General features: G+C 43.1%; 1 protein-coding gene across 2 annotated transcripts in view; it reads left to right on the top strand.

Annotated features, from left to right (window-relative positions):
- The first annotated feature begins 4,436 nt into the window (after positions 1-4,436).
- Positions 4,437-24,002, top strand: part of SLC9A7 (solute carrier family 9 member A7) — a 77,037-nt gene continuing 57,471 nt past the window's right edge. For both annotated transcript variants that reach the window (XM_074858958.1, XM_074858959.1), the window contains exon 1: positions 4,437-5,103. In XM_074858958.1, coding sequence (XP_074715059.1) covers positions 4,833-5,103 — 271 coding nt within the window. In that variant the 5' untranslated portion in view covers positions 4,437-4,832. The remainder of the gene's footprint in view (positions 5,104-24,002) is intronic.

Genomic DNA, 24,002 nt, shown 5'->3' on the forward strand with positions numbered 1-24,002 from the left:
CAATCTGTTTGGGTATAAGGGAGGTGGCAGAGCACCCTTCTGTAGGTAAAATTTCTAGTCATATCCCTCTCAGACACTCTGAAAGTTTACCATGATATAAAAGCTGAGAGATGCAGCTGCACAGTGAGTGCCTTTTGCACCTTGTGAATAGCACAGAACAGCTTTAACTCTAGCTAGACTTTTGTCTACCAGAAAGGCTAATGTTGATTTCTGCATTTGCACTGGTAGAAAATGGCAGTTCTGACATTTTCTCGGATATAAGACACCTCTGCAGAACTGGTACTAACAGAGAAATGTGTCACAATTGTTAGCACTTCCAACAAACTGGAGATTTGAACAAATTTGGTTTTCAGTAAAAACATGACATGTTCTTCAAAATTTAATTGCAGAACACCTAGTTGTCTTTAAACTTATGTCTGCAATAGGGCATGTTTTACGGGATCCTGGGCTGTGGGGATATCTTACACAGACACAGGAGAGTAGCCCACAAGACAATCCTAACATCGCCAGAGCTGGCTATAGGTTCAAAATGCGTTGCCATTTTAAAACATGATGATGGCAGGTTTTGGCTTAAAGGGGAAGAGAGGAGAAAGAAGGGGAGGCGTTAAGGAGAGTGGCTGACATGCTAGCCGCTCTGCAAGGTTGACCTGTCTGCTAATCAACTTGCTACTGCACTCTGGAATAGTGTGCTAGAAAATTTGAGTGTACAAGGGAAGTTGCATAAACCCGCCACATATTATGATAAGGCTTTGTTTGATTTTCCAGTTTGTTATAAGCACAAGCAACTATGAGGCCTTTCTCTACCAGAACCAGTCCTACAATGACATGTTAGATCAGTGAAAATCTCAAAACTGCTGCTTTAATCGGCACAAAGGGTCAGCCTCAACAGACTCGTGTAATACAGAAAAGGTCTCGATAGAGTGCCAGCTCTTCAGCGTTACTGACAAGGAGTGGGCAATGTTACCGCCAATAGCTCAGAGGGAGAGCAGGGCTTGAAAATCGGACCTCGCATTTGCCACACATTATTCAACTCTGGGAATAAGAATAACCCTGAAGTGAATATCAGTTCATGCGATAACAATGACTTTCATAACAAAGAAAATTCTAAAAATGCTGAATGGAGTGTTTGATGATGCTTCTGGCAGGATGAGCTTTTTAATAAGAGAAGACTGGTAGGCAAAAGAAATGGGGTGGGCTGATCCAGGTATCTATCTCTATGGTGTTTTGGTCAGGCTCACGTGAACCAATCCCGTGAATCAATCATCACCCATGTACAAATGCACATATTTATTAGCATTTAATACCAAAATCCTCCTGCATCCCTCCAGGTATGGCTGAACTCTGTTGAGTGGCTAGATTTTGTCCTTCACTCTATTTCAATGCCATCTCATAGCTTTAGTTTTGAGCCTTTGATACCTCTGCTGTGATCCCACTAGGCCATTGCCTTCCATCTCCCTAAGCACACATCTTTGTTTCTGCCTCAAGCGTGGCCTCTCAAACAGCAAGCAGATCAAAGACCTCTGCCTGGGACCAGATAAAAAATAACAAATGGGAAGAAAACAGGAATAGAACAAAGTGATAGTTCTGCTAAGCAGGAGAGCTGATTTCTGCAACATGGTGGCTGCCAGACAGAGGTAACATCCAGGTCCCACCTGTAGAGAACACGAAGGAGGTATAGTGCAGAACAGCTTGGGAAGGGAGGTGGAGGCCTGCCAGGAAAAGTTTGGAGCACAAACCATAACGGCAGGGTTATTACAGTGATAGAGCTACCCCCTGAGGTGAAATTACTGATGTTCCTAACAGACTGAAAACACCACAGCAATCTGCTAGCTACACCGCTGTAAGGAACTGAGCTGTGTGAACACAGCTCTCTTACAAGGATGCAGCCTGGTATACAGAGACATATAGGCAAGCTCGACTTGATACCTTTTTTCTTATTTGAGAACATACGCTCCCGTTTAAATCAGTTAAACTATTCATGCACCATGATACCAATCCATGAGTGTGAAGAGACAGCAAACTTTGGCCAGTATGAACCAAATATACTCTGCATATGAAATTCCCTGGCAACAACATATTAGACAGAACACCGAGTTGAGGAGAACTAAATACATTGCTATTAAATTTTGATGCCCTAAACTGATAGAAATAATCATTCTCCCATCAGCAATTTGTGTATGGGATTTAGTTACATCCACATAGTCCAGAGTAAGGATGAGTTGTGCCCAATTTTGTGTGCAACAGTGGTGAACAGAATTTCTTCAATTCAGTAAAAATTTTTGGGAACAGTACCTACTGATGTTTTGATTTCAGTGGAGGTGCTCCTAGGATAAGGGGATACCTGTGCAGAGGCTACATGGACAAGGCAGCAGTGAAAACCCCTGTAAATGTGAATGTGGAGGTTTAAAGCTTGTGCTGATGGTAGCACTGACACACCAAACTATGGATGAATGCTTTTCTCCACAAACAACATAGTTCAGCTGGGGGAAAAAAAAAAAAAAAAAAGTAAAACTGGGCTATTACGCTTAACTATTAAAAGAATTGTCTGGATATTTCTCATTGTTGCCTGACGAGCAAGAGGCATAGTGCACAGTGAACTGTGCCAGTGTTGAAGGATATAACACAGGTTACTGGTGGAAGACTTTGCAGAAAGTAACTTAAGACCCTGACTGCAGCTCAGCTGAGAGGTAGATGAAATTACAATATGCATGGAAACTGTCTTCTTAAAAAGAGCCACCAAACACTTATCAACAGACCTTACCCAGCACTATGCAGCACACAATAAAAAAAGAAAAAAACAGAAGAGAGCCTGTTATTGCCATTCAGCTTTTTATTTTATAAGTTTATCAACATTACACATACTTAGCACTGTATTGCATACCTGTAGTCTGCTGTGAGGCCTGTAGGTTGTTATATCCTAAAGTTATAAATTATATAGTATGTGGGTTGTATATCCTAAAGATACACAATAAAGATTTAGTGGTATAATGCTCTCATTATACCAGAAATGTTAATTTTGAATGCGAGATTTAACATAAGGCAGTCTTGAGGCAGTAATTTTTAATGGTTCACATAGGTTTAAGAGCTGGGTCTTCGGGGCAAATTAGTGCTTTTCATCTTTAAGAGGTTTACAAATGATGGCACTATCAGTGTAAACTTTGAGCCCTGCACAAGCAAATATTTAAAGGTAATTGCACATAATTATACCAGATTTTGAAGGTTGTTGAAGAGTTTGCATAAATACCATATTTAAAAGGACTACATATAAATAAAAATGTGGTTTTACATAGCTGTCATCTTGAAGTGTTTCTAAAAAGGACTTTCCTAAACAGAAGTGTATGTGACAAGAGAGAATTCCAGAGCCACTAGCAGGAGGAAAGTTTGGTAGAGAGACTCTTGTAAATAGAACACCTCCATAAATACCCTCAGAAACGGCCAGGCAGCAATATTAAGAAAGAGAACAGCACTAAAGGAGAGAGAATCTGCCGTATAACTAATTAAACATGTGGCCAAAGGTATTCTGCTTTCTTTTTCTGCAAAACAATGGCTAAAATACATGTTAGAAGTTGTGATAGAAAATAGCAATTCTGGGAAAAATGTCACAGGAGCAGAAATGTCAGCACTGGTGACACCACCACTCGAAAATGGGAGGGAATTCCTCTGGTAGCCAAAGGTAAAGCACACTCCTGCTGAAGTTGATAAAAACAAAAAAATCCACAAATCCGAGTTTTACAGGAGCTTGTATTTCTTTAAAACCAAACATTTTCATTAGTCGAAATTCTCTGGGTTTTGGTGGCTTTTTTGGGTGTTTTTTTGTTTTTTTGTTTTTTTTTTTTTTTTTTTTTGTTTTTGTTTTTTTTTAATGTTTGTGATTCATTCAAGGAAAAAAAAAGCTAAATGAGAAAGTTCTGATTTTGGCTTGTTTGCAAAAAGCACAAAGTGACTTTTCTTTCTCTCCCCCAACTCGAGATGATTTTAAAACAGTAGGTGCATGCCCCTTTTTTTTATTTCAGTAAAGAAATGTCAAATGAAAATACTGACTAGTCTATTAATTTCCTACAATTGTCTCGCCTCCTAGAAGCAACTTTCCAGTCAGATGTGTTCGGATAGAAAACCCCAAGTTAGCAATTTGCGTTTAGTAAGTTTTCCTGTATCTGAAAAAAAAACCACCCACTAACCAAAAAAAAACCCAACCCAAAAAAACAAACACCCCACATGGGAAAACACTCGAGTAAGCATATTCTGACTCTTTTGGGAGAACTTTTGCAGATTCGCGGAGCCCCAGAGCGACCAGTACCTGCGGTCATTCCCTTCCAGATCTGACGGAATCCATCAGCTCCTGGCCCAGCTCGGTCCCGGGCAAGGGCACAGCCAGCTCCAGGGTGATGATTTTCAACAACGCACCCGTGTATCAGCTGCTTACCGGCTTGCTGGGCGACGCGGGGAGACCGGGACCAGGACCGGAGCGCTGCCCGCGCCGCCGAGGTGGCACCTGGGGTCCCCGAAGTAAAACCGGCCCGCGGCGGGCGGGGCAGCTCTCACCCACCCCGGCGCCTCCCACCGCTTCACCGTGCCCGGGCGAGGGAGGACACTGCGTCCTCACAGCTCCCCAGCCAAGGCTGCCGCCGGGGCTGCGCCTTTAAGGGGCCGGGGGAGGCGGCGGTGGCGGCGGGCGGGTTCCTGCGCGCCGGGGCCGCTCCCCCCGCCGTCCCCCCTTCCCTTCTTTCCCTCCCTCCCTTCCTCTCTCTCCGCCGGCCGGCCGGGCGGTGGGCAGTGCCCGCGGGCCGCTGCGGTGTGGGACGGGGAGCGGCGGCAGCAGCCTGCCCGCAACTATGGCGCTGCCCCTGCGCCGCCGGCTGCCGGTGCTCCCGCTTCTCCTGCTGGCGGCCGGCGGGTTGCGGGCGGCGGAGCGGAGCGGCGGCGGCAGCAGCAGCGCCATGGAGGAGCTCGCCACCGAGAAGGAGGCGGAGGAGAGCCACCGGCAGGACAGCGTGAGCCTCCTCACCTTCATCCTGCTCCTCACCCTCACGATCCTCACCATCTGGCTTTTCAAGCACCGCCGCGTCCGCTTCCTCCACGAGACCGGGCTGGCCATGATCTACGGTGAGTCGCCCCCGGGGCCGCGGCACCGCGCCTCAGGCTCCCCCCGCGCTCCCCGCCTCCTCCCCGCGGCAGCCGGCTCTCTGAGGGCCGGTGTCACCGCCGGCAGGTACCGGCAGGGGCGGCGGCGGAGCCCCGGTGCTCGGCCGCGCCCCCGGCGCCCTGAGGCGAGGCGCGGACGACGGCGGGCGGGCGGCGGCGGCGCGGGGGTAGGCCCCGGGGTGGTGGAGAGGGAGCCCGGCCGTGCCGGTGCGCCTGGATCCCCGCCCGGCCCCGCACCGGCGCCTGTCGGCGGGCCGGGGGCGGGAGGAGGGGGGTGGACATCCCGCTGCCTCCCGCGGGGCGGCGGCGGAGCGGCTGTGCCGCGCAAAGGTGCACTGTCCTGCCGCCGTCCCCCGGCGCTGGGGCGGCCGCGCTGGCAAGACGCGGCGTTTCGGTAGCCCGCCCCGCTGTAGGGAGCGGGGCCACGCCGGTCGTCGCGGTAACGGTGTTGGAAAGCGTTGTGCGGGCGCCCCCGCCGCGCTGTGGCGCGCAGCGCGTACGAAGGAGCGCGTTTCAACTTTGATGCGCGGGGGTTCGCTCGCTGCCTGCCGCCGGGCCGCTGCCAACGGGCGACCCCGGTTCGCTGGTCGCCGACTGACTGCGGTGACACCCCCGGCAGCGCCCGCGGGGGGGCCTCTCCTTGAGCCCGCCTGGCGGAATGAGCGCTGGGCTGAGCGGCGGTTGTCCCCTCGCCCGCGGTGAGCGGGAGCAAAGGGAAAATACAAATACCCTCCCCCCCAGCAGCGGTGCTCTCCCCCGCGCCCGCGGGGCGGGTGGTTCGGAGGAGCTGGGCTCTGTGCCGGGGCCGTTGATGGCTGGCGCGGGGGAGCCCGAACCCACGCACGGAGTACTCGCTCCTCCGCGAACTCGGGCGGTTGTATCGCGTGCGCGGTTTGCTACGCAGAGCATAAACAGTTGTGATGAGGAACAGCCATCCGTTTGAAAAAAAAAAAAAAAAAAAGATTTGTCTGCCGGGGATTGGCTTACTGCCGTAGCGGCAGGGGCACCACTTCTGCTCCGTGAGCTGGATCGGTTCCTGCTGAACGGTGTGAAACACCTGCCCGATGTTGGTCGGGAGAAGCGTATTGAGGGTAACCACAGATGAGAAATTCGGCACTCAAGGGGTGGGGGAAAGCGAACCGTTTCCTCCCTGATGAGTACTACGGCTCTTGAGAGCTACGCGACTGCTTGTGGAGCAGTGGAATTTTCCTCTGCTGATGCTTCTCTTAAACCATCCCAGTTTGCTCTTAGTCACTGATCTCTTTGCTGCATTGCTGTGTATTTCACCTATGCTTGATGCTGAAAACTGACAAATTAATGATTGGGCATTTAAGTAAGTTATCCCCTAGCATGATAATGCCTAGCAGCTGACTAGTGCTCAGGAGATGGTAGATTAACTGTATCTGTGCTGATCGGAAGAGGCAGCGTAAGGTTGTATTGAAGATGTTGTTTAGGTATTACCGTGGTGTTGTCACCTTTAGAAAGTTCACTTCTGTTTTAAGACCATTTCAGTCATTTAGGTGGTTTACTTTATGGTGGAAATCTTGCGTATGTGGGAGCGCTAATGTATGCAATACAAGTACCAGGGCATCAAGGGCGTTTGGGTATGCATTTTGATGAGCTATGCGGGAAATAAGAAATCGTTCAACTTGGAGAACTCTTACCTCTCATTAAGCTCAAATTAGTTTACTCTGATAACCAGTTTCTGATCCATGAAATGGATGTTAGATTCCCAAACTGAGGTACAAGCGCTGAAATTGTGTATTAGGAAAGGCATTACGCTACAGCCCTTTCCGCCCCACAGGCAACACTGCTGAAAGAATGATTGGCTCAAACCACCGCATGTTCTTGGTGTGCCCTCGCTTAAATCATCTTGTTTTCACAGATCATCGCTCAATACACTCACCTTCTAAATGAGCCCCTTTAGTAAACCAAAATACATGCTCTTCTCCCTCCCAAACAAACTGACTCTTGCCATGCCATGGCAAACACCCGAGGAAACACATTTAGTACATTCAGTTCCTTTCAAACATGGTTAGGCTTCATGGCAGTAAAGCTCTGCTGAGGCCTGGCCTCGCTTAAGCATTTTTCAGACTTAGTTTAGAGCAAAGAAAACGTGTCATAGTAACTGCCTGTTATACTTCTGATAACCAGGCTTTATTCTTCAAATAGGAGTTTCTCCTCTTCCTTCTTTGTCACTTAAGGGATAGTGGTTAAACAGAGACATGGGTTTCTAATTTTGCTGATAACTTGGTATCTGAGGAATGCACTTTTTTTTTTCCCAAACTGCATGTATATGCATATATTTGATCAGTCTGACAAACACAAAATCACAAGGCGGTATTTTCAATCAGTTTGTAGTCCTAAAAACACAAGTATCTAGCACGAAACAGTTCTGGGTGTCTAGGTGCTCTCATAAAGATGTATTTCATAATATGTTATTGGTGTAGGCTCCAAACTCTGCACACTAGGTAACTTTCACATGGCTTTATAGTCAAGTCTACAGCACTTGCACCGTATGCATTCAATTTTTCTAACAGAAAAAAAATCAAAGTGTTTCTATCACAGCAGTTTTCAGTGCTACCTGAGTAAGTGGCTTTCATTTACAGAAGTAAGCTAGCACTTCAGCGCTGATTAATTTTGATTGTGGAGACAATGAGCTAGAAAAACTGTCTTGTTGCACCTAAAACCCCTCCAAAACCGTTGGTTTCAAAGTGATGAATCTTTGGGTGATTGTATTAGATCAAATGCACATTTGACCTGAGCTAGTTAGAACTGCAGGTCTTGATGGTTGCTTGCTTCTTTTGCTCTTTAAGAAGAGGTGATGGACCTGGATTTCTTTTTTTCTTATCTAGCTATGTTAATTTACAGTAATGTGCAATGAGACCTCTTTCCTTGAGCACACTAGGAATCAGGTGGCATGACATGGCTTGCAGCGGTGAGCGGAGAAGCTGCCTTCAGCCAGAGCTTTAACCAACACTTCTCACTTATCTTTTCTCAGAACGCAGATACAGGCACATCCTGTTCTACTTTCTTGATGTCTCTGCTGTTGATTTGATCTGTTTCAGTAAAGACAGCATGGGTTTTACCCAGCTAAAAGGACCCATGGCCCAAGTACTGCTGGTGCTGCCAAAGTCTGCATTTCTTCCAGACTTCGAGCAGCACTTTTTCTGCTGCCTGTTGAGTGAGAGGCATCTGCCACGCCTGACAGTTTCAGTGTGGTGGTCTAATTACCCAGTCCTCCGCAGAACAAAGGCTACTGGCAGGTCCAGGTTTGCTGTGTTTTATGTAACTTCATTGTGTTAGCTGTTTCGATTGAAGATTAAAAAGTCATTACAATAATTATGTAGTCTTTCTGTGTTTCTTATTCCCTGTGTTGTCACTGTCTCTTCAACAGCCGCTGCTTGTCTGTCTGTATTATTCTGATGTGTTAAATCTTTTTCTGACAACATCTGTTAAAATGTGGAATAACATGAAGTTTACATGAATGTTTACTGACTTATAGTGCTTCTTTTTTTGCAATGTGCAACTTAAATATCTTATTTTTGATGAAGCAATATGAAAATTGCAGACCTCAGCTGCACATGCTAGACCTGACAATTGTGTACGCGGAAGAGGAAGGGACCTAACTTTTTGGAACATCTTAAAATACTTGGCACCTAGAGCTGCAGGTTCAGGCACAATGTTGATTTGAATCGATTATGTACCATGTCAGCGCGCTGTGATGATCTGCACGTTATTCCACAAGATGCCTTTGGCTTATAAAGTTCTATATACAATTGAATTCTGGTCTTGAAACTGTAATAAGGGTGTTGCTCTGTGGAAGTTAAATACTTGCGAATGTTCTGCAGCTGCTTCAGCAACAGTATTACTAATGCAAGTCATTATGGAGCAATTAAAAAAACAACCAAACAACAACTCACAACAGAGCAGTTAAGGAATTGAGACTTTGCTGACACACATATTCCAACTTGTGATAGTGATCATGATGGTTACTTTTCTTTGTGCTGGTCTGAGTCCCAAGGGTAAAGTGTTCTGAGCTGTATTTTTCCTGAAGAGTTTCAACTGTGTATGGAAAGTCTGTGTCTGGCAGGTTTCTTCACCCTCTGTTGAGGAGCATCCCCATGTGGTAGGGAGCCACAGGATGTGGGCCGTGCACCTTGAGCCCAGGGAAGAGCTTAAGGATGGGAAGTGACAGTGGCTCCCCAGCACTCGGTCCTTAGGAAGGATATGTAGATGTGTCCTAGCGGATCTAGTGGTATCACTTCCATCAAGCAATTAGTTTGTCCCCTTTCATAAGTGATAACTTGGGTAACTGTCAACCCATACATCAGCACAGGCGTCAGTCCTACCAGGTGCCTTCTCAACTGCGGGGTTGTTCTGAAACTGCCTGGGGGCCATGTGCTAGTGCTGGAGGTAAAAGTAAAAGCAAAACTGGACTTGGGTACAGAGAAAGAGAAACAATGTAAGAAGAGGCATATAAAACTTATATAACCTTTTGTGGATCAGAAATGAGAGATAAGAGGTAAATGTTCAGGATTAAAAACATCAGATTTGTTCTGAAATACACTGTATCAGACTAAGTTTCTGTAGCCACAAAGTAGATGAAGAAAGGGCCTATTTTTAGCTCCTCTGGCTGCAGTGCTCTCTGTTACAATTCTAGTCTCAGTACATGCTAGAGGTGACCTATTGCATCTCCACAGCCATCAAAATAATGGCAGTGTTGGTATTTAATAAGCCACTTTCACATAAGCCTTCTAATACTAGGCTTAGGAGCATAACTCTGAGCACCCAGTTTTGAGAACGTTATCTGGCAACCCGCTTGTTCTTCCTGGATATTCTTATAAATCACTTGGTAACAGGCTTTGGAAGTGAGTCTTCCTCAGTTTGCTGGCTGCTCAGGACATTGTATTGCAAATCCTGTCTGTAAGCTTGCTTTGTGCCCTGTGACTGGATGGAACTTACCATTTTGTCTTCTGAGAGATTTTTGAAAGAACTGCTATGTCTCTGTTATTAATCTACCTATATTTCAGATTTGCTCTTTGGGTGGGGTAGTTGGATAGCTTATAAATTGCTAATGTTTCTGAAATATCTTTAGAGTTCAATTCAGCTGTAGTCCTCAGAGCAGTGATTTTTGTGTGGGTTTTTCTGTTTATGGGTTGGTTGGGGGTTTTTTTGTGGTTGGGGTGTAGGTTTTTTGGGTTTTTTTTTTGTTTGTTTTGGGGTTTGGTTTTTTTGGGGGGGGGGGGGGCAGTGGTTTTGATAACAATTAAGATAAATAGGTTCATTTTTATGTTTAACTTCAGCTTCATGAGATATCTATCAAATCAGCACCAGAATACCCTTCTGATCACCAGCAGGAGCCAAAAAAGAGGCAAATGGCAACCCTGGATTTCTTCTACATGAGGAAGCCTTTGGTGACATAACTAACTGGTACTGCTCTACAACATTACACAGTTGTAGGAACCAGGCGGAGGCTGAAGGGGAAGGTGTTCCTTTGCATATACTGTAGTTTTCATCTGAATTAGAAAGTTATCAGAAACAGATGGTTGTGTTCGTAGGATCGTGCTGAACTGAGGGTAGGTAACCTGATGTCTGGTGCATAAGCTTGTTATCAGACAGGGAGGTGGTTCTGCAGTGCATGACAGGTTAGTGTTGCTCTTGTCTGGGCCCTGGAAGAACTTGAGGCTTTCCTTAGTCCATTTCAGAAGATATTTTTTGCAACCGTTCCCAATTTTTCTTTGATACCTTGCAATAGAAATATGACTCTAAACAGGTCTTCCAATGAATCTTCCTAAAACAACAAGGATTGAGCTCCCTTGTAGATGAAGAGTGTAGGTTTTGTTCCTGGTGCAGGTGAAAAAACTGAAAAGGGGATGGTGAGGGAGAGTCAAGTCCTACAGGATGTTTCTCAAGTGCTGATGGTGTCCCCATCTCAATGCTGCTCTACTTAGTCATTGAGGTTCTATTTTTTTGGGGAGAAGGTGGATGGGACAAATTAGGTCTGGATTTTCAGCTGTCTCCTTTCTGGTAAGTTAAGCCTCTGTTTTATAGACAATCATAGAAGGAACATAGGGAGCATTTCCTTGGCTATGTTAACAAAAATCTATGCATCAACTGGCATGTAATCTCATCTCTGGGTTTCACAATACTGCATTGGCTTATACCTTATGCAAAACAGAATGAACAATTCAGATATAATTCTTTATGATATTTAATTTAAAAAAAGATGTGCTGGACTGAAGTGATTCTAGCTGTGCTTTCTCTTGCAGTATGTCTTTTGTAGACCTTTCTCATTTTCTGTGCTATAGAAGGATTAGAGCATCTTAACTCTGAAATCACCTTCACCCAAAGCAGTTACTGGCACAGCGGGAAATGCCTCTGGTTCATCTGTACAACCAGTCCTGGGCAGAACTTGGGTGCAGAAGTGCAACCTGTGAAATGCCTTTCTGAACTACTGTGTGTCCTGGGCTCACTAACAGAGGTGAGACTCTAGACTTCTGCTGTGTGTGCTCGCAGCACAACTGGAAGCAGGCGTAAGCCTTGCCTCTGACTTGGTGGAGCCCAGAGACTCCCTTCTTGGGGGACTGGCCTTGCCTCCAGGCCAGGATGGTTTCCTGCAGCACACACAAGACAGCTCTGGAATCAGAGACAGGAAGGCTTGATTCCCTGTGACAGAAAAGTGTCATGGTTCAGCCAGTTGTTTCTCTTGTGTCCTTTGTTCCCACAAACCTCACTCTGTGGGTGCATGGTAGCCCTTTTTCCCCATCCTTCTTCTGAAAGTTGACCTCCCTTTACCAACCTACTGTACAGAGTAGTTCAAGACAACATCTTAAAGAGCTGGGTGAAACCTTGCCCTTGCTTCTGGTAGGGAGATATTTCCACCCCCATCCCCTGCTGGCTGAACAACCATTCTCTCCATTAGGCAGAGGTGGCAGTATTCACCCTGCTACTGATCTAGAAACAATAAATCTGAAGTAGGAACCCTAGGTCAGTCATCATTTGGAAACAAACAAATAAACAAAACAACTAAAAAACCTCAAAGATAAGCCTTAGAGCTGTAGTGTGTTATAGGACACCTTCTGTCATCCAGAACTATGTATCTTGGCCTGTTCGGGGCCATAACTAAAAATATTTTGCAGTTCCTATGTAGCCCTTTAACAGGTGCTGTGTACCATGGATGCTCTTTCCTTGCTCATGTGCTGACTGCTGTGAGTTTGGCACTGAGCTGCTGAGCTGTCCCTGTGTGTTCAGGAGACAGCTTCAGTATTTAACTGAAGGCTGTTGTTTTCACTCTGACAGCCAGAAATACCAGCTTGTAGATTTATTTTTTTTTTTTTTTTTCAACAGAGTCCTTATTTGTGACTCGGGATTAATGCTTTAGCCCCATTTTATACTGAATACAGCCTTTCTCCCCCTGCTTTAGACTAAGTGGTGTCTATATTGAAAGGATGTGATACAAGCAATTATTTTTTTTAGAAGGGTATTTATTTTGAAGGGGGTTTTACTAGTGTTGTAAAAAATACACAGTTGTACTCAGCAGATCAGATCTTTTCTGTGTCTAGCAGAGATGGGTAATTTAGCTCAAATGCACTGCTTCCCCCCCTCCCACCCCTACCTATTAAAAAGCACTTCAGCCTGCAATTAACTGAGTGTGAAGGGAGAAAAGAGAAATGGTATAAAACTGCCTTTTTTTTCTTTTCAAGCCCAGAAATCAGACAATTCACTTTACTTTAGAAGTGCCTAAAGGCCCTTGAAAGCTATGGTGGAAGAAGCTGAGGTTTTTTTTATGAGGGAGATATAGTTGAAAGCTCCTCTTCAATTAGAGTAGAGGAGATAGATGAACTGTGCTTAGTCAGGGGAGGTGTGTGATTTCTGTGCTTTCTTCCGGGCTTCAGTATTTCATGTTCAGTTTCAAAGACTGGGCTTAAGCTCTGCATTTCTCTTGATAAAGCTGTGTCAGTGATGCATGGAAAAAGATCACATCCCCACCTGGTAGGTCTGTCCTGGCAAAGTTCTTGTAGCACTGTTGCCAGAAGGTGTTTGTGGGCTTACCAGTGCTGGTACCCAGCATGGCCCAGCAGTGGGGGAGCTTTGCTGCCACTGGAGGGTCTTGCCTGTAAAGCCATGCTGGTGGGGCTTGGAGGTCTGCTGTAGTCTGGGCTACTTCTCCATAGCTACCACTTTTTCTGCTTGCAGGGTTTTCAAAATACCCCCACCCTGTTAAAATAGGTTTTAAAGGCAGCTGGGAACCACTGAAATACCTGATGCAAATTTCAAGCACACGTAATGAGTGTATTAGTGGTTCCTCCTCTGTTACCTTGTAAGCCCCTTGGAGGGGGCAGTTTGAACAGCAGAGCTGTGGGTCTGATGGGCACCTTGGTGTGCTGGCTTCCTGGAAATGGTTAAATAAAGTGGTATGCTTAATCTGAATGCCATGCCTTTCTATAGTTGTCTTCCCTTCTTGCTTATGCTTAAAAAAATAATTAGTACTGAGATTTTTTTTTTTTAAGTGGGTACTCGTTGACTTGTTTTCCTGCTCTTTCATTATGAAGTTGGGCAACTATTAACAAAAAAAGGATGGAAACAAAGAAGCATGGCATAAATGTATTCTGAAATGCAATTAACTTTTCTGTGTGTAAGATGACAGTCTTCAACGTGCTGACTGTGTGTGGCTGCACTTGTGGCTCTTACCATCAGTAGTTAGCTGAAGAGAAAGCTGCTTGTGTGGCTTGGTGTTCCCTACATGTGAGGTTCTTCCCTCTGTCAGCTCTGCAGCAGGACATGCTGTGGCCATGCTCAGTGCCAACACACTGGGAGTGTAGTCATTGCTTCTGAGGCTTGGGTGTTATTCTATTAATTCAAGAATTGGATTAAATATGAAAACTGCTGTTAACCTTTAGCATGGCTTTGAATGTGAGATACTAATAGAAAGATGTTATAACTGATGATAGTTTAAAAATATCAAGTGTCCCAAAAGGATATGACTAGCTTTTGATTTGTACTCTTTGAATCCATTAGAATGGATACAATCTGTTTCCACACCAATTCTGAGAAATCATTATTTTTTCCCCTCCTTCTTAACACTTAATATCGAGTCCTTCAGTAGTGAAGTGGGACCTGCATTTAAAGTGTCATATACCTCTCTGCTGTTGTTTTACTACTGCACAGTCCTTCCTATTTGCTCCTTCCTTTCCATCAGTCTTCATTATGATTACTGATTGTGTAATGACCTTTCTCCTGGGAATACTTTCCTTATCCATGAGACAGCTTGACTATTCTTCCTTAAATTGCCTTCTTAGTGAGTGAATTGTTAGTGTTCAGCCCCAGAATCCACCCTCTCCTGCAGCTAGAGAACTTGCTTTACAACCTTTGCTGAACATACAGGTCAGCTGCTATGGAGCTGGAGACTTGCCCCATCCAAACCTCTGCTGAGGCTGGAGATCATGTATTTACATTCCCTGTATGCCCAGCACTGTTACTTGCAGTCTTAGGATCCAGCTGGTTTTCTAGGTGAATTACAAACTCTGCCGTTATACTCTGTGAAGTATTCTTAAACAATTATATTTGGAGAAGTAGAGACTTCATCTGGGCATGTTTGAAAGTGATCTGGGTTGGCTTTTTTGTATAACAGCAGGCATCAAAGACCTAGTTACTTTCTACTGAATTGGTACTGTATTTACTTGTCTGTGTATGAGCAATGAAGTTGATAACATGAAGTGGTTGAGAGAGAATACAATTCATGCTTTATTTGTGTTTGCTAGTAGATACCATATTTAAACTTGTTATTCTTGGCCTGAAATACCAACTTGTTCCAGCTGGCTTTTAGCTTTGTTGTGTAATTGAGTCAGTTTCTAAGTAGCCTCTAGAAGTTGGGCTCAATAGAGGAGTTTGAACTGGCACATGTAGGGATCTCCTTGGCTGGTCAGGAGGGATATGCCACTTGAGGTGGAAGGGGCATTCACAGGAGACATCAAGCAGTGTGTGGAGTTGGCGTCCCCAACTACACTACAGTTCTGCAACGGCTGGAAAACACAGGAATAAGCATGGAGGAAAAAACCTCATGTAAGGCTTATTGCTGTTGTGGCAGTGCCACCTGATTGTTCCTCCTGGGTTATCTTTGATATTCTAGTTGAATATTATGTAATGTTTTATATTAAGAGCAGAGGAGGGTGACTGTATGTGACTTTCTGCAGACATGCCCGGTAAGGTTGGCTGTAACATCCTTTTCTGGCTCACAGAACTGAAGTGGGCACTTCTGCTTGTTTAGCTTGTCTCTAAGCTTTATACTTTGGTAGTCATGACTGCTGCACAGCATAAAAGGTCGTACCTATCTTTTGTCATACCTATCTGCAATACTAGTGTCTTGCAAGGAGCATATTCCCACCAGACGCTGTTTACAGTGAATAGTTCTCGTAAGGAGGTGAGTATTTTGGAGACATCATGGTGTGAGTGAAGCAGCCCGGACTCTGGAATAGACTTTCACATGGGCAACTGAATGCCAGTACAATGTTTCAGCCTAAGCCTAACCATTCCCACTTTTCATTGCTGCATGGCAGTATATTTAACTTGGCAAATACTTTGTTTATGAAGCTCATTTTTATCTCTAGAAACTTTTAACCTTTTTTCAACCATGTTCACATGTATCAGAGTAATGTGTTTATCTGCTCAGTCCCAGACATGTTCTTCAGACTGCAGGAGCTTGAATGGAAAGATTGTACTTCTGTATCAGGTTCAATTTTTCTCTGAAGTTCTGACTTACTAAGTTCTTGGTGAGTTTGCTGCTCCCAAATGTCCCTCTCTGAGAGAAGGAGCCTCCTTAGAAAACACACAGATTTTTTTGAACTTCCAAAAAATCCAGTGGGTGACCATCCTCCTAATGATTTTTTTAATTTTTTTTTTTACAGAGGCTCATGGATATAAAATTAATCTTTTCCTCAGTGCTGTGTGACTGAAGAGCTAGTGAGTGATTTCCTACTGGTGACTTGCTTGTTAAGCTGCAGTAACTAAATGGAATTGCAGCATACTCAGTTTTTATGTGTGCCTGCACGAAAGAGAAATGTCAACGTAGATATCCCGGTGATACCAGGTGCTTGATTATGCCCCCCCCTTCCCCATACATTAGCCTCAGAGAACCATAAAGAGAGTTTATTGTTCTTGCTGACAAATGCTTGAGTATTTATTTCAACATTTTTAGTTTTTGACCCTAATGGTTTGGGGATCTCTTCCAAAATGTAAAACATAGGACAGTTATATTTCTTGCTCCCTGCGCTCCAGACACAAATACCTAATCTTCTCATTGCATCAGGTGCTTATGATGTCAGATATGTAAGTGTTTTTTCAACCCTAATTAGGGATAGAGGAAACTTTGCATTGCATATTACGTGTACGTGTGACAGAGACCCTCTTGTAAAGGCTGGAAGGTTGGGGCAGGTGTAAGCACAATCTACTTCATGTTTATGAACACTTTCTTCTTAGCCTGTTGAAGCTAAGGCCCCCCCATCAGGGCCTTAATCTTTTAGGTACTGCTTAAGCTTGTAGTTATGTTCTTACAAACAGAATCAGACAAACAAAACCAAAAACTGTCCTGAAGCGTTTGATTTGCTACACTCACTGGCCAAAGTCATAGGTTCTCTTTTTCTCTGTTATCAGACCACAAGCTGGTTTTCTGCATTAGGTGTCACTTCTACCACAGCTCAAGAGAAACTAGGGACTCTCAAAAATTCGTACAGTGATGTCTATGTGAGTTTTGGTAGCCTCCTTTCCCCCTTCTTCATACATGAATTGCTGGCACAGGTAAAGATAAATCTTGCCCTCCAATGGTTCCTGTGGGTTTGACTATTCTTTTCTGGCATTGCCTTTTAGCTCTCTTGAAACAAGTACTATACTTATTCTGCCTGCCCACTTTTTTTGTGGGAAGTGCCTAAAACTCTTTCTTTGTCATTTCTCTGCTTCTCCCAAGTCACATCCAATAGCTTATCTTAATGCTGACAACCTGGATTCCTCTCCATATACCAGACCTACTTCTTTTTTTTTCTTCCCCATCTAAACTAAAAATCTTTGCTCACTTCCCTGCCTCTTGGGAATGTGTAGGAATGGGCTGAAGTTCAGAATGGCTGAAATAACTTATTGTCATTTTTTTCTTCCTCCTGCTACCACAGTCTTGTCCATCTTTTAGGGCTAGTTCTCCGAGCACTGCTGAAATCATCTATACCTTTTCTTTACCTGTGAGCTCTTTAAGCTGTGCAGGTTCTTTCTAGGTAACATATATATATGATATTAATTCCTACCTTCTACACAGCTGCAGTCTGGGCTTTCATTGCAACATTGACTCCTTCAACATTCTGCTTCTCAAAACACGGGAGAAGAATTGTGTTCAGATTAAACCTTTGCTGTTGTGTTATAAGTAACTTTTTTCCTCAACTCTCTTTTGCTTTGTTGTGTTCTCAGCTGTCCTCCAGGTTCTGTGGGTATTGTTTTAGATTGTTTTTAATTAATGCTGTAGAAATCAGTGTTTTTGTGAAGTGAACGGTAAAGATGGCCACTGTTTCTAGGAATACTGAATTATAACAAGAATTAAACAAAGATTATTTAACTTGCTAATAGGCTGTGTCAAAACCAAGACCTACTTATCAGTCCTTGGACTTCCAAAAAAGGCTTAAAGTTTGGCTTGTAAGCAAAATACAGATTGCTCAGCTATAAGAAGACAACTTGGACCACTGATGGTTATTTATGACCAGGGTTATGTTATAAAATTTTCTTGAAATGGTGAGTAAGGAAATTAGCTCAGTTTGTAACACTAGATTATAATGAATTTGTAAAAAATAGTCTTTTAGTGAATCTAATCTGAGATCTTCAGAACACTTATTTGCAGAAAAAGGCAATGCTTAGGAACAAAAGTTGGCAGCTTTTGCAATGATGGCAAAGTACCAGAATCCAAATGATGCAATATCTGTATGGTGTTTTCTGGACAATTTGATCCTTGAACTGGTCACATTTCTGACCCACGTGTGGTCACTCACATACAAGATGCATGCCTCAGAGTTGAATTACTTGCTTTCCAGACTAGCCTCTTCTTGTGTAATACTCTGTCTAAGCACGGAGAGCGTTTTCTGATGTGTCACCTGGTTGGAAACAGTATTTCTTTGCATTTGATTTAGTATAGAAAATAAAACATTTCACATGTGGAGATGATGTTTTTTTTCTAATGATACCAGAAAAACTTGTCAACTAAAGAAAGTTAGGTGCCCTCTTCCTATTGTCCTGAAACACAAACTGAGTGTTTATTGTATGGAGAACATAAAAGGTCTATGAATCATATATTGAAATAAGTATATGATCAATGGCCATTTGATGCACATTAAGTAATCTTTAGGTATACTCCTAAATTTGACAATTCTTACTATAGGAGATTTACCTGTTACATTGTATTTGCCTTACTAGTTGAGAAACTTGAAATAGCAGCTTGTTGACACATATGGGTTTACAGGAGGTTACTGAGCAGTCAGAGGTTTTATGTGGTCCAGAGTCTGTGGGCTGATGTGACCAGGAGGGTGTTCTGGGGTTGGTAAAAAAGATTGGGAAGGTCTTACTGAATCCTGTTAGCACCTGTTTGCCAGAGGTCCATTCAAAGTTAAGGAACATTAAATTGGGCTTCAAAGTTAAGGAACATTAAATTGAAAACAATATCCCATTTTTAAAACATCTGAAAAAAGCTCACTTTTGTACTGTAACTTAAACTAACAAAGTTCCGTAGACTTGGAGTTACTACTTGGATACCATATTTGCAGGACACGTTCTGCTAGGCAAGTGGCTATATTGACCAGGAAAATTTATTTATGATTTAGGGTTTGATGTGCTTGAGGATCAAGCAGTTTTGTTGTCAGCTTCAGTGAGCAGGAGATCAGCCAGTACTGAAGAAGTCACCTACCCTGTCTGGAAGAAGTTGCAGAACAAATTGCTGGGGCAACAGGTACCCCAAGGAGAAATGCTTGGCTGAGTTTTATCTGCAGAGGGAGATTTAACTGAGGAGAAAGCATTGGATTCAGTTAAGTGCATTGATATGGGCTGAGAGACTGACTCCGGGAAGACAGAATTATTCTGGGGGTATATTAAATTTTTTTTAAGGGTGACAAAAAAATGGCTGGAAGAAGTAGAAGCTTTTCTGCAAGGAAGAAAAATATTCTGATTACTGGTCTAGGCTTTTCATTGCTATATTCCTGTGCGATTTGGCAGACCTTTCTATGTAGTCTGTGGGTCACAGTCCAGTAACCTCAAGTCTTTGAGGTGATAAATAGGAAATCCTGAAAAAGAACACTTTCCCTCAGGAACTTAACTGGGGAGGCAGCTTCTGGCTGTGGCTGGGGTTAGGCTGTTGAGCGATGTGGTATACATTCTCAGAAGTCAATGTGAGTTGCACCATCTCTGAACCACCACAACTATATTGCTCAGCCTGTAAAAATGTTTTTAGTCACCTGTTTACACCACTGCTTTTTTCTTCGTACTCCTACTTGCTTGGCACACCTAGCACACCTGAAGGGATGGTGTGATAGCAGGGAGCAGGGGAATGGTTGGGCCACTGCTGCTCATCAGCCTAAAGTTAGGATCCAATTCTCCTTGCAATTCTTTATATGTGTTTGTGGGATGAAGAAAAAAAAAAGGTGTGTATGTATTTACAGATCCATGAAATAACATATAAGCATTGTAAAGCCTTAATAGTTTTTGTCTCCTAAAGATGGAGAATAGAACTGGATCTGAAGTACACAACAGGAAAGGTTTGCTCAAGGCTGCTCTGGAAACTCACTGTTGAACTCATATCATGAGTTGTGATTCTGTCCTTACTCAGTAATTTCCACCAACATTGTCTCTTCTGTTCAGGGAAAAGCAGAACCCTCCACTCTGATGCAGTCAGTGCTGTGCACGCACTTTGCTCCTGTAACAATCATACAGGGCCTCAGTTAAACATGATCTGACTTTGCATACCTTAACTGTGCCTGTAACATGTCCATGATTTGCCATGTGAAGCAGGCAGGCTGCCGTGTCCCTTACAGGAGAAGTGTGAGTGCCAGAGAGCGTGCAGGTGCTGGAGTGCTCCTTCACCATTGCTCAGTCTTAACCTGACACGGAGGCATGTGAGTGACTTCCTGTGCCTTTTATTCTAGCCAACAATTATAAGCAGAGATGATTTTTTTTTTCTTTTTTGTTTTATGGGTGTCTGAGTATTGGTAAAATAGTTAACAGAGGAGTTCCCTGGGCTTTTTGTGGGGTTTTTAGTGTTTACCATGAGTGTCTTAGCATTGGGCACTATGTGCATTGCTCGTCTTGTAAAATCCACTCAGTCCTTTATTTCTGTTTGATTCAGTGCAAGATTTTTACTCTTGTGACAGAATTGTTGCACACCTTTTTAACTTTCAGTTGAATTTAGTGATGAATCTCCTGCTTAGACTGCTGGAAAATATGATCTTTTGCTCAGAGAGTAAACAAAGCTGAACCCAGTACTCAAAACAAATCTTTTAGCAGTGCTCAGTCATTATGTTTGTTTTTGAATATGTAGATTTTATACATTTAAGTATATTATCTGCCAGATTTTTTTATTGTTACATCTGTGGTCTAAAACTTGGCTGACTGCAGTCTGAGTGTTTTCCCAATGATCTGACAGTTCAGTCTGTCAGCATTTAGCATGAGTAACTGGTCACACCTTTTGTCTATGCTTTGCTATTATAACAATCCAGAAGGTGACACTTTCTCCTGCACCCACCTAGAATCATAACCTGAAATGTTATGGGAACAATGATAATGCTGTACTTGTCCTCAAAGTTCTGCTGTTTCTTCTGAAATATTAGTTATTTATGCCAGAAGAAAATGATAGACTAAATAGTCCACTTGCTTCCTTATGATATTTAGCTCCAATCCCAACCGATTGTATATACCTATGGATCTAATAGCTAGGTAACACTTTACTGTAAGGAGCAGTTATCCAATTTGATCTTCCATTTTTTGTTGCTTAACCTGCTCATATTTCATAACAAGTCCTCTTGCTTAAATTGATATAGCTTGTTCAAAGCTTTGCAAAAAAAAAAAAGGCAATGAATGTGTATTTACTGGGTTGCATTATCTATTGTGTAATCTAATTTTAGAATTTGGGAGGCAATTCTTTATTCACACGAGGTTACAGCAGAAGCGCTATGCAGCTGGTTTGCCTGTTACTGAGGGAAGGCTCGCTGAAGCGGTAATTCTCTTGAGGTCCTTGGCATGAATAGGCATCGCAGCAGTAATTTTTCTTTTCTCAACAACTACTTTAATTGCTACAGCTTCAGAATGTATCATTGTCAGGAGCTGACATGAACATATGCTTTGTACAGAAGCAGCAGAATGCTCCACAGTGCCTGCAACAGTGTTTCAGCATATCTGTAACCTCGTTTTATTTTCCTCATTCCTTCTTGCTGCGAGTTATTGATCCCTAGACACAAAGGAGTGGCAAAAGGTAGTCTTTCTGTGTATTTGGGAGGGAGGGTGCTGTGAAACAACTATATTTATACAGAAGCACTTTGAAGCTTTTGAAATACTGCATCTGAATGATACAGTGCTTTATAAATCCTTTTTGCCTCAATTTCCCATTTTTCTCTTTGGTTTTGAAGAGTATGTACATTTTCTAGCTGACTGTTCTACAGATCAGCAAATCTTCAGTGCCTGCTCTGAAAGCTTGATTTTTATTTGGCTGGATTTTCATTATGGCCCTGTTGCTGTTCTTTACAATCTAAAGAAAGCCTGCATTCATAAGGATTACTGCATCTGCGAAGGATGAAGAATAAGTAGGAATGATGAAGTCCAGTGGTCATGAATGGACAAATTGTCCCAGTCATTCGTTCAGTTGTCAGTATATTGTGAAGTATTTGGGCTGGCAAAAAATGTTAGCTTTGGGTAACATACTAGTTTTATTAAAAACACAGTAGAGTACTCAGAGAGTATTCTAAGACAGCATATGATGTATTAGTGTATCTCTCTTCTTAAGTGTGATTGATTTATTTATTTCTCCCTAAAAGCTTGTAACTTTAGATTTTAATTCTATTTTCCATTGTTAGCTGAGCTTGTCTTATTGGACAAATCTTATCAAAAAGGTACTTGCAATTCCAAGTGGGATACTGCCTTGTGTTATGCCAGGAGCACTGAAGAAGGAAGATCTTGTTGTACTGGCTGAAGATCAGAGTTGATTCTGGAGTCTGACATGTTCCCTGTGTTCGCAAATATAAATACTATTGTGTGCCTTCAGATTCCATTTTGCCCCGTTGTGGTGGGTAGTAGTAAATGCAAGTTTTTTTCCATGGTGTTCTGATAGAGCACTGTAGAGGTTCTATTCTCAGTGATACTAGTCTCCTCTAAATACAGTGTTAATCAGGAGTAAACGGTCACTGGGCAGTTGCTGTACTTCTACCTAGCATGCAGCACTTTGCAAAGCTCCAGTACCAGAGCAACTAAATAACATCTCCTGTTACCAGTTTGCTCTTGATACAACAATCTGGTTCAACTACAACCAACACTTTAAATAGATAAAACATTGGAAAGCTAGTACAGTGTCATTTAAAAGAAAGATTTAAAATGAAATTGTTTGGTAAGGTGTTTTGCAGTGTATGGGTGCCTAGAGTACCTGGCACTGACTGTGCAGATCGGAACAGACGTGTCTCTTGTGACTGATGGGGGCTTCTGATTCCATTGGTACTAGCTGGTTTAGCAACCACACAAACCAAATCTAACACCTGTTAATGTTGTGTAAAAAACATAGCACTTACATGAGTGTTATTTATTGCATACGTTATAAATATTTTGGTCTGAAAGACCTTTGACTTTTCACTATAGAATCTGTTTTTGTTGAGTCAACAAGCAAACCTGGAGACTTTCATACAGCTGCTGAAGTGGCAAGTGTTAGTGGTGCTTTTTGAAGACATCTGTAAGTTAGAGGTAACCTTTCCTGCTAGTGACAGTTTGTTACTAATGACAAGTCTTGCATAAAAAGCCTTTGAATAGCAAACTAAGAGCCTGAAAATAGTAGCTGTTTGAGATACGTGTGTGTGTATATATATACATATTTAGAGGGAGGGAATCAAGGGGGGAAAGATTTTCCCTTGAGAAAGACATAGCACTATATAAGCCATCTGGGTGCATATTTTGAATATTGGTTTTTTTAGATTTTCGGTGAAATTAGTTTGCACACACTTGCCGTCTTTAGGATACTTGCTAGTAGTAGACTTGAGCACACAGCGATGTGCTTTTTTGTGGAGCTCTGCTAATGTATGTGTTTTTCCTGGTTTGCTGGGAATTGGTGTGACTGCATTTCCTGACATCAGGACATCTGTGATTATTGCTGATAGTTGTTAATTGAATATTTGTACTTTGATAGGCATTGGTTGCCCAGCTGTTATCTGTCAGGCTGGGTTTGCATTGCTATAGTCATGTCACAATTTTTTTTTCATGTTGCTATTTGATAATTTTAAAAGGTCACACTGAAGGAACTAGCCCATGTAGTATGTTTGTACGAACCGGCTTCCATGCTACTTTTGGCACAGAAATTCAAATAACAATGTCCAATTGTTATTATATATCCCATGATCATGTGGACTCCTAGGACATTTCATCAGGTCTTTTGGAAACGAAAAAGCAATAACTGTCACACTCTAGAAGTGTACTAGACCAACCTGTGCTCTGCTTGTGTCCACTCTAAGAAAATGCATCATCATTTTTGTGTCAGTGTACCTTGCTCACCCATGCTTCAGCTTTAGCAGCGCTAGCCCAACTTGTGCTTTACCTTGGGCTCAAGGATACTGTGTTTCTAGCAGCAGTGAAGGTCAATTCCTAGATATTGTTGG

Source organism: Strix uralensis, chromosome 2 (genome assembly GCF_047716275.1).
Source record: "Strix uralensis isolate ZFMK-TIS-50842 chromosome 2, bStrUra1, whole genome shotgun sequence".
Lineage (NCBI taxonomy): Eukaryota > Metazoa > Chordata > Aves > Strigiformes > Strigidae > Strix > Strix uralensis.